The sequence below is a fragment of the Magnolia sinica genome, chromosome 7 (genome assembly GCF_029962835.1).
Source record: "Magnolia sinica isolate HGM2019 chromosome 7, MsV1, whole genome shotgun sequence".
Classification (NCBI taxonomy): Eukaryota; Viridiplantae; Streptophyta; class Magnoliopsida; order Magnoliales; family Magnoliaceae; genus Magnolia; species Magnolia sinica.
In genome coordinates this window covers 80561989-80573399 of record NC_080579.1, presented here as the reverse complement: position 1 = coordinate 80573399, position 11411 = coordinate 80561989, and the positions used below count along the sequence as shown (strand labels likewise).

The 11411-nt window shown below is 40.3% G+C and overlaps 1 protein-coding gene across 1 annotated transcript; it reads right to left on the bottom strand.

Annotated features, from left to right (window-relative positions):
• Positions 1 to 4670: 4670 nt before the first annotated feature.
• On the bottom strand, positions 4671 to 11014 carry LOC131251524 (putative disease resistance protein RGA3). Its single transcript, XM_058252281.1, has 3 exons — positions 7769 to 11014; positions 5883 to 5930; positions 4671 to 4966 (listed from the first exon to the last, which is right to left on the bottom strand). Exons 1-2 carry the CDS (start codon positions 10935 to 10937, stop codon positions 5920 to 5922), a joined length of 3180 nt encoding a protein of 1059 aa, XP_058108264.1. The 5' UTR covers positions 10938 to 11014; the 3' UTR covers positions 4671 to 4966; positions 5883 to 5919.
• Between the last annotated feature and the right edge of the window lie 397 nt (positions 11015 to 11411).

Genomic DNA, 11411 nt, shown 5'->3' with positions numbered 1-11411 from the left:
CAAAGATATTTCACCTATGACAAGAAATTCTACGCGGTAATGCAATCACTACGCCATTGGCGTTATTACCTATTACCGCAAGAATTCGTCTTATTCTCGAATCACGAGGCCTTAAGATACTTGAACTCTCAGAAGAAATTAAGCCTCAGGCATGCCAAGTGGGCTCAATTCCTTCAAGAGTATACTTTCGTGCTTAAGCACAAGGCTGGTGTCAAGAATAAGCCTGCCGACACGTTGAGTCATCGAATCGCATTACTCAACTCCATGAGCGTTGAAGTTATGGGCCTTGAGCGCATCAAATAAGAATATTCTACATGTCCAGATTTCGGAGTTGTGTACGAGTCGTTGTTAGAGAGTCCATCAGGAGTTAATAGTGAATATTTGATTTTGGGCGGATATTTGTTTAGGAGTGACCGCTTGTGCATACCACGCAACTCCTTCCGCGATTTTCTTATCTGAGAGTTACTTTCATGAGGGGTCGCTGGTCATTTTGGTCGTGACAAGACCATTGCCCTAGTGGATGATAGGCTTTATTGGCCAACCCTCAAACGAGACGTGGCTAAAATTATAGGGCAATGTCGTACTTGTCAACTGGCAAAGTAAAGGAAATAGAATACAGAATTATACACACATTTGCCAGTCCCATTCATCCCTTGGCAGGACATCAGTATGGACTTTGTGCTTGAACTTCCCAAGACTATTCAGAAACACGATTCCATATTTGTTGTCGTGGACCGTTTATCTAAAATGGCTCACTTCATTCCTTATTCTAAGACCTCTGATGCATCTCATGTTGCCAAGTTGTTCTTTAGTGAGGTTGTCAAACTACATGGGTTACTAAAAACCATAGTGTTTAATCGTGATGTGCGCTTTATGAGTTACTTTTGGAAGACACTATAGCACATGATAAATACTAGGCTCCAATTTTCTTCTACCTACCACCCTTAGACCGATGGCCAAACTGAGGGGTTAATAGGAGCCTAGGAGTTTATTTTGATGTTTAGTAGGGGAGCATACCAGGACATGGGACACTATACTATCCATAGCCAAGTTTGCATATAATAGTTTTGTCAATAGGTCCATAGCTCTAAGTTCTTTTGAAGTTGTTATTGGTTACAAGCCTATGAAGCCTATTGATCTTATCCCCATGTCATTGTCCCATAGGCCATCAGAGTCTGTAGAGTCTTTTGCGCATCACATACATTCATTGCATCAAGAAATCAGGCAAAAGATCACTACTAGTAATGAACATTATAAATTTTTTGTAGACCAACATAGACGTTTTAAAGAGTTCAATATTGGGGACTTTGTAATGGTCTGCATTAGGCCCGAGCGGTACCCTCCAGGGGCCGTTCGTAAGTTACATGTGCGTCACGCTGAGCCCTTCAAAATTATAAAGCGAAACGGTCTCAATGCTATGAGGTAGATCTTTCACCTTCCATGGAAATTATTCCACATTCAATGTGGAGGATCTAGTTACTTTTTAAGGACCCACTGATACTTTGTCCAACCCTTCGCTCACCCATCCTGATTTCCCAGATTTACCCTTTGATCCATGGCCTCTCCTCGACCTTTCATCCCAGCCTATGCCTCCCATACCTACCATTTACACACACAGAGAAGAAATACAGGATATCCTGGACCATGAGATAGTTTTATGTTAGATGGCGGGTTTCAGAAGAACCTAGTTAAATGGAAGTCACGCCCAGCTTCAGACAGCACGTGGCTCATTGAGGAGGAGCTTCAGAGACTTGATCCTGACATCCTAGAGTAGTTCAGGAGTTTTATTTCGCCAGTGGCGAAATCTTCGCTGCTGGGGAGAGTTGATGAGGACATCGTGCGCACGCCGCCTACACGCACACGCACGCCACCCCCTATGCACATACGTACGTAGAAGGAGGGTTCCACCATCGATTTGGTTCGATGACGACGTCCAGGGAGGACCTTCTAGTTAGAAGACGAAGTTTTGGTTCAAAAGGGTGGGCCCGATAGTCAAGAAAAGCCCATCATAGGACCTCATGTTCATGGCCCACTCGTCGGATTAATGTCATATTTTAAGTTTTGCTTATTGTTATTATTTAGAACATTGTGAACGCTTTGAATTTCTTTGTTTAGTTTTTATTTTAGTTTACTTCACCACCAAGTAATAGGTTGCGTATATTGTGCGAGTTTTGGAGTATAGGATTTTTCCTATAAATAGGCATCCCTTGTAGTTCTTTTCATTCATTCAAGCTTAATAAAAAATTTCTGTTTTATTTTTCTGCTCTTTTCTTGAGTTGTAGAAGAATTCAAAAGTGGGTGTGAAGCCCTCCCTTTTCGAAGGGCTAACTACGTGGTATGAAGCTACATCTATCCTCATCCGTCCTTACTTCTCTCATCCATATACCTCATCTTTTATCATCATTATTACTTTGAAATTTTCAACCTTTGCAGCTATTCATCCCCTACAACCAATTTTCATAATCTGGACCTATAGGAGGGCTGAAACTTCAGTGGAGTACTACGCCTCGACCTTACGTCGGATCGTCGTCAAACTTGGAGAGATTGAAGGTCTCCCCCGGCCGACTAAGGCCTAGGTTTCACTTTGGGGAGGCAGGCTTCCATCACATGTGCGGCTAGCCCACCCGCGCTCGTGCGTCAGCTCCAAGTCAACATCTGCACGCTGGAGCTTTCTCTAGGTTAGGTTTTCCTCCGGTTTTTCTCTTTTCATTCCTATTTCCTAAATCCTAGCCTTAGTTTGCATTAGCCCTAGTTTATTTATCCATTTTTTTCACCCTAGGGTTCCTTAAATTGAAATTGGGGAATCCCTTGGATTAGGGACTGATTCTTATGCATGTGTGGTTGATTTCTATTTCCCTTTGACATCGTTTGGCTTATAATTTTTATTGGTTCAGCCCTAGCCTGTGTCGGCCTGGACCCGTATAGATTCTTCTTTCATTGAATGTTTGGACTATCATGTGGGATGTGGAATTTGTGTAATTGTTTTTGAATTGGTATAATCTAAGCCTGAATTCTTGCACATCATACTTGAATTTCATGTCCTGCATCATCCTGGCAACGTCTACCTTTTCCTAAAGTTGGAGAAACAAATATTCATGTAGAATATCTAAAATATGCATGTCATGTTGTCATCCTTGTGCTGATTGGAATACGTATAGATGATTATCTTCATTTGTTAATTTAACATCTATAGATAGTTTTTTTTTTTGTTATTTGGGATTATTTAATTTCTTTTTGCCATTTTCTTTTACAGGTTGTAGGCAAGGGCGAATGAGAGCTGGATCGATGGATTTTTTTATGTATTTGGAACCATTCAACTTATTATTGTAAATATTATTTTAATATCATTTTTAACTATGTTGTGCAATATTTTTTAGATTTTAAATATATAGAAAAAAATATAGATTTTAATCAAATAAAAATAATAAACAATGTCATTTAACGATGCTTTTTTAGTCTACAATGGTAGTCAGAAGAAGCGCCGGTAAAGCTCCCCCTATAGCGGCGATCAGCAAAACCGCCGGAAAAGCATGATGGGCATCAGTAAATGAATAAGTGACACCTCCTTTTTCGGCGTATATCTGGCTGCCGGCAAAGGCTTTGTCGGTGGTTTTTGGGATCTTTACCCGAAGGTTTTGGCCGCCGGTAAACGTATATTTTCTTATAGTGAGGTAAACCATAAATTGGCCATAACCTTTGATTCGAGAATCATTACGGGGCGCATAACCTATCAATCTTTACTTAAACGGGCCATCCAAGGAAATCTGACCCACAACGTGGGTCACATCTATCCGTTTTATCAGAAAATGTGCACTTTCAGCTCAAAAATGAAAAATTAAGGAAAAATTACTATTTTTAGTAGTTTTGATTTTATATATATATATATATATAATTTTTAGAGTTTTAGATTTTCTTCTTTTTTAGAAATAACTTGTAATCATGATATGACTCTTCTAGTAAAAGTTTATTTGAAATTTTTATTTTTAGAAATTAGGATTTAAAAGAGTTTTAATAGAATTAGGATTTTTATTAGAGTTAGAATTTTGCTACTTTTGGTAATTATGAATTTTAATTTTTTATCTTTATTAATAGTGTAACGAGGACACACATCAGACAATTATCAATCAAGTTATTTTTGATTTTATTAGAATTTATTTCTTTTCCCTCGTGATTTCAAGGAATCTCTGTGAGGAGTCTAAAGAAGCTCCGTGGATTCGGAGTAGTTATGTATCCTTGAGAAGACGGTGATCAACCTCATCACGTCCATCCCTGGTCCATCCCTGCGTCAAATTTGGTGAGAAATTGAAGGGAATGTTTCCAACAAAGAGGCCATAAGGCCTTTTCTTCTTCTTACCAATGACAAGAACCCATTTTTGTTCTTTAAACTTTTCTATGTCCAAACAAGTTGGGATCTAGTTCTTCTCAATACATTACTAAAAGATTATGAAAATCTTACCACGAAATATCCATTAATGCACTCTGGTAAATCAATTGCTACATATCGAAATCCAATTTTGCAAGCTCAAGCAGTATAAATCATGGCACATCTTGATGTCTTGGTTGATTGAAATCAGTTTATTAGCTTGCTAGAGCCAGGTAACCTCCTCTTCATTTCTGAACCTGTTTATCAGTTCATGGGACCACATTGACACATGCCTTAACATCCAAATGAAACATCCACACAACACAAATATTACAGTCTTACTGTGCTTGGAGTAGAGAATTTCACACCATTACAGGCCTTAAAAATCCAAAGTATACTGTCCTTGGAGTTGAAGAGTTTCACACCAACACACATTGGCATACATGCCTTACAATCCAAAATAAATGCGGGAGAAGTGTGGTAACAAACCTCCATGGTTGCTCCACCTTCAGCCACAACTTACCGACTGTTATGACTTTCCGGCGTCAGTGTTGATTGGAAGAGGAGTATCATTTGATGGATAGTGTAGATTGATATCTGCAACTGCAAAATGGGATTGAATAAGGAGCTAAAACACACACACACACACACACACACACACAAAACATGGAGACCAGCGTAAATCAATCACAAGTCAAGAGGATGAATCTTTTTAGCCCGCTATCCGAGTGCAGTGACAGTAAGCCCGCAGTCAAGGTCTGTATCAATAATGAGTAAGCCCCATCTTCTTCTTTCTCTTCTCCTCTGTTTCCTTCTCTCTCTCTGTTTTTATTTTTTATTTTACACGAGAGAGAGAGAGAGAGAGAGAGAGAGAGAGAGAGAGTTATGGGCAACGAGAGGGATGGTGCATCCATCCATTTTACGGCATGACCACGTAGATAAAAGAGTATTTGTGACATTGTGATTTTTGTTTTCACGCGCACACACCCACGCTGTCCACCCACGGGTAGTCGAACCCTTGACCTGTGAGTCTACCACCGGGGCAACAGTGAGGACCGTGACATTGTGATTAGATTGTGATCGACGGACCAGAAATTTTCTGTTAGAAAGACCTTGTGATGAAGGGCTTTGATCACTTTTCATGGGGGAACGGGCAATCACAAATGCACTCTTAGTGGAGAGATAGATGGCATTTGTCTTCGAAACCCAATCACACTTTAATATACAATATCACAATATCATCAATGTATAACAGATATTTTCTATTAGCAAACCCCACTAATGGTTGCTCCACCAACAACACGCTCAATGTATTTGGTGGATCCCCAAATCATTTGATCAAATACTCAGGCTGTTTAATTATTAGGCTGTCCGCTGCTTTGGAAAAAGAGGAAGCCCCACACCCTGATAACCAAACAGCCTGATTTTTTATTTTTTATTTTTATCAAATGCTCCAATATGATATGTCCCATTCTATACATGTCTAGATGTCCTGCACATGGCCAAGATCGTTCCATACCTGTTTTACTACAGTTGAATCCCTCAGGCCCGATGCGTCATTCCGCCACTGCTCCGTGGAACTAGAAAAAGAACAAAAAAAAAGAAAAAGAAAAGAGGTATGCATTATATATAAGAGAGATGACATGCACACTTAACCCACTATGGCAAGCATGTACATTTTTCAAACACGTGTTGTCATAGTAGTAGACGTGCCTATTATGACCGGCCAATGCACACAAGTGGAATCTTGGGACATGTGGGGCAAGAGTAGAATTAGGAGGAAATGGACGCGGTTTGGCTAGTGACGCCACCACCAGCCAGGTGGCTAGTGGTAGGTGTTATGTGGACCCAACCATGATGTATGTATTTTATCCACGCTGTCCATCCATTTTGAAAAATAATTTTAGGGCTTAATCCCAAAATGAGGTAGATCTAAATCTTAGGTGGACCACACCATGGCAAAACAGTAGTGATTGAATGTTCACCATCAAAAACCTCCTAGGGCCCACTGTAATGGTTATTTGACATCTAATATGTTCATTAGGTAATACAAAAGAAGGGAATAAATATATATATCAACTTGTAAAATTATAGGGATTAGAGATGTCAAAATTACTATCCAATAGTATCACACCTATAGTTTCTAAACTATGTAACAATCTTTTGTCATTGGAAAACTTCGAGGAAGATGACCACCCGGTCGTTACTTTTGCCCCAGTGGTAGACTTACAAGAGTTTCAACACTAGGTTAAGGGTTTGACATCGTGTGCGTGTGAAAAACAAAAATAAAAGTGAGTATAAAATTTTTTATGAAAAGAGTTGATTGGAAATTATAAAGTGAGCAATGGTGGTGACGAAAGGAAAATTAATGATTGTTACTAATGCTGTGACAGACTCTATTACAATCTGACATGAGCCTTTAAAAAGGGAAAATACAAATACATAAATATTACCTTGAATTGATCCAAACTTTTGTGCCCCAAGAAAATTTCGATGGTAGACGTTCAATTTATAAGTCATTAAAATAGTAATATGAATAAAAATTTACAATTTTAGGTGCAATCCCTAAGGGACCCAACAAACTCCTAACTAGAATCATGAGATCCTCTTTAATTGATTCTTTTGTCACCTTGTGAGATTTCAAACCATCGAATGAACTAATTCAAGAACAATCAGATGATGAGAAAATTAGAAAAAATTGGCATTCCTTATTTCTTTTAAAAAACTACGAATGTTTCCTTAATGTTGGGTAAGTGATTGAATTCACGAATAAAAAGTATTGATATTGGTGCGATCTAATTCATTATCAGGTGTGGTCCACTTGAGCTTTGGATATGCTTCAATTTTGTGCTAATGCTACGAAACTATTCCGAATAGCATGCATGGATAAAGACACCATGGTGGGCATCACAGAGTTTCCTCGGCGAGCTACCCTGTACTGAGTTACTCAGTACAATCCCCATCGTGGTGTCACACATTTAGAAATGCCATGGAAACGTGGTTCCAAAAGGTTTGTTTGTAGTTGTACGTTACTTTTGTAAACGTGTGGCTTCCCCAATAATCGAATGGTCTGGGTTTTGGCCAGATGCTTTAGACGGTTTGTCCCACCTGGCACATGGCTGGGACGTTCTACCCACATGCCTTTTCGACAGCTTGGCTGTATCTGGGTTCATGATGGAAAGGTGCTGGTGAGGCTAACAAAGGGCAACGAATAGAGAGTTTTGATGGAATCTGGGTGCGGAGACCAGAAACAGAGAAGAAGGAAAATGCCAATCATTTTTCATGCCTAGATACTTTGCGAACCTGATGACCGGATTGGATATGCACGGGAGTGGCCATATTTTGATGTGTGGAGCAAGTACAGATGCAATGCAGGAATCGGAATGGGAAGTAAATGACTCTTACCTTCATGTCCAGCGATTTCTTGCCCATCTCGCTTGATCTCTCGGTTGCCGATCCAGATATTAGGGATGTGTGACATTGCTAGTTGCTGATCGTCCTCTGCATATTTTCCACACCATTTTTCTAAATTTGGACAGTGCATGACCTTCAGTTGACGAAGGTTACAGAGGTCTCTGAGCTCTTTAGGCAGATGTGTCAGTTTTCGGCAGTTTGTAACGTGGAGTATCTGGAGCCCAGGGAGATTTTGTATCCCAACGGGAAACTCAAAATATGGTGAGTTTTTAATCACCAAGTACTTGAGGTTCCAAGATAACGGCAGGTGGATCATATCGATGTCTCTGATGTAGGGCTCAATGTTGTTTCTGAAGGACATAAGCCTGCCACTGATGCCGTCTACAACCAAACACTCGACAGATTCTGAAATGCACGATGTCCAGTATTTGCTTGGTAATTCAATATCTACTTTCCACAGTTTACCATGAAGGAATAAGGGCACTTTCATTAACATGGGGCAATTTGCAATACGTAGTTCAAGGAGAGACGGCATTCCTCCATCTTCACTCCCAACCCACTCCCTCAATGTTGCCATTCCATTCAAAACGAGTGTCTCCAACTTGGGGAATGCTGGAGCTGCACCTGTTACGTCTCTACCGTCGATGTTCCCGTAGAACTCCGGACCGATGAATTCCACCTTAGTCATTTCTGCTATGGTAAGGTATTTAAGGGATGGAAGTGTCCCAAGTGCTGGTAGTTTTATGCAGTCATGGCAGTTACGAAGAGTCACATTAACTAGGTTGGAGAACAATGCATCTTCCATCCATCCCGGGAATTTCAATCCCATGTAACCTGATATATTCAGCTCTTTTAGATTTGTATGGGGCCGAAGGCCTTCCAACACACCCTCACTGATCTTTTCTTTAATCCCGACTGACATTTCTGAACTTCCAAACACTAGTGCTGACAGTCCCCGGCCAAAATACAATTCCAAGTGGCGAAGGTGTTTCTTATTCATTAGTTCTGCTTCCTTGGCATCACTCTCATTTAACACCCTCTCCAAATGGTATATTGCTAACTTTCCTTGGAGGAGATTGAGGTTTTTAAGTTCCCCAATCCTGCATTCCATCCCTTTCCCAACAATAAACTTTGACAATGTTCTAAGTGAAGTTAATCTTCCAATCCCATGGGGTAAAGCCTGCAATTGCCAGGTATTTTCAATTTCCAGATGTCTTAGCCTTGCCAGTTTCCACATCTCTTTGGGAAGTTCAGGCAGTTGGCGGCACGCATTAAGTTTCAAGGTTTGCAACAAATACAGTCCGCATATGAAATCAGGCAGCAACGCAACTTCAGTAGCAGATAAGTTAAGGTATCTTAAAAGTTTCAAGTTCTTCAAGGACTTTGGAAGATGAGAACATTTTGTACCACTCAAATCTAATGCTCTGAGGTACCTGAAATTTTCAAAAAAATCATCAGCCAGCACAGTGATTCTTGACCACCCAATGAACAGGAGCGTGCGCAGATTCTTGGCTTTGCACAAGTTTCCTGGAATTGAAGATAAATCGTCACTGCATTTCAATGAGACATGGCGCACATGCAGGGGGATGTTGTTCGACAATTCCATGTTCATGGTATAGCATTCTCTCATGACAGTTTGGAAGAACTCATGAACAACATCCATTATCTGAAAGTGCATGATATTGCCAAAGCGGTCTGTAATAGGAGCATCAAACAAGGATCGCCCTAGTAAATCGTAAAAATACCCATCGCCTGTACATTCCATTGCTGCACTTTCCTCTGGAAGAAAGCCCTGGGCCATCCACAACTTAATTAATGTCTCCCTCTCTATAACATGATCCTTCGGAAATACATAACAAAAGGCAAAGCAACGCTTCAAGTACGGGGGCATATTTTCATAGCTTAATTGAAGGTCAAATACAATGCCTCTTGTAACATTTGGAAAATCCCATGTTTCAGTCTCCAACACATGCTCCCACTCCCTTTTCGTCCTCTGGAAACGCAACACATTTGCTATTCTCTTTATAATAAGAGGTATTCTGTCACATTTTCTTGCAATTTCTTTGCCAATTTCTTCAAACTCAGCATTTTCCTCTGTTTTTCTTTCCCCAAAAGCAATGTGACTGAACAATGACCAAGAATCTCTTTCTAATAGGGGTGCCAGTTGATGCCACTTCGTGGCTCGCATAGTTTTTGCCACGGTTTTATTGCGAGTGGTGATCAAAATTCTACTTCCAATATCCCCGTCTTTCAAAGGAAGCCTCAATTTATCCCACTTGTCTTCATCTTCATTCCAGATGTCATCAAGCACAAGAAAATATTGCTCTCCTTTCAAGACATTCCGTAGATGAGTTTGCACCATTTGCCATTCCAAGAAAACAGGAGGAGGCCGACCCTCCACCGCTTCAATAATTGCATTACAAATCTTAGTCTCATTAAAATTATCTGAAACATGGACCCACATCATTTTAGAGAAGTGCCCAATAACTCGCTGGTCATTATATATTAATTGAGCGAGAGTAGTCTTTCCTACTCCCCCTAAACCAATTATAGAAATGACGGGAATGTCATAACTGACATGATTAATATCATTTAACAACCAGCGTATGATCCTTTCCTTATCTGGAGTCCTACCAATAATCTCCGTTTCATCAACCAAGGAACTAGTTTTTCTCTCCACCATCTCCATCTTGCTATCTATGCTTTCTTCCAAATGAAAGTTAGACTTCTCTCTACATATAGCATTGAGCCTTTCTCTAACATTTTTTAATCTACGCCCCATCTCAATGCCCAATTTAACATGAAAGCCCAGTTCATCGACTGTTTCATCTACACTAAGAGTACGTAAGACAGAGTTACATACCCGCTTTGCAAAAGGTGGGATTCCGCTCTCTTCATTTTCATGTCTGAGGGATTCGGCTTTGTACTGGTCCAGCAAGTCTTCCACGTCATAGGCCACATCTTTGATCTTCTCCAGCCAGTCGCTCAGAGCCTCTTCCTTTCGCCGTTTCCTCTCAGCATCGCGAAGAACGGCTTGAATGGCTTTGAACGCACTAGAAAGATCTTGTAGCTCTTTGCGACAGGACAACACGGATCCTATCTCGGATAGGAGGATGGAATTCAAGGAACCAAGAACCGATGGAACAAGTCCATCGGCCATGAGAAAATAATTTAGAGGGTGAAAGGAAGAAAGCTAAAAACAAGTTTGTTCTGATGATAGATAATCATCGGGAAAAGTTCCTGCATATTGACTTACAAACGAGTAATGGTCAAGCTCCGGATTGCGTAGTAACTCACTACGCTTAGCGTACTGTGTAAACTCTGTGAGGTCCACCATCATTTATGTATTTTATCCGCTCCGTCCATCCATTTTACTAGATAATTTTAGGCATTGACCTAGAAAATGAGGAATATTCAATGTTCAGATGGACCACACCACAGTAAACATTTGAATTGAACGTCCGTTGAAAAATTCTTGGAAACCAGTAAGTTTTGGATCAAGCCTATATTTGTCTTTTACCTTCATCCATGTCTCTATAATCTTATAAGAGTCGGGATCCTCTGTTATCAGGTCAACAGGGAATCCCTGTTACCCTAATGGTTTGGCGTCCGAAGCTGTTTTTTATTATTTTTA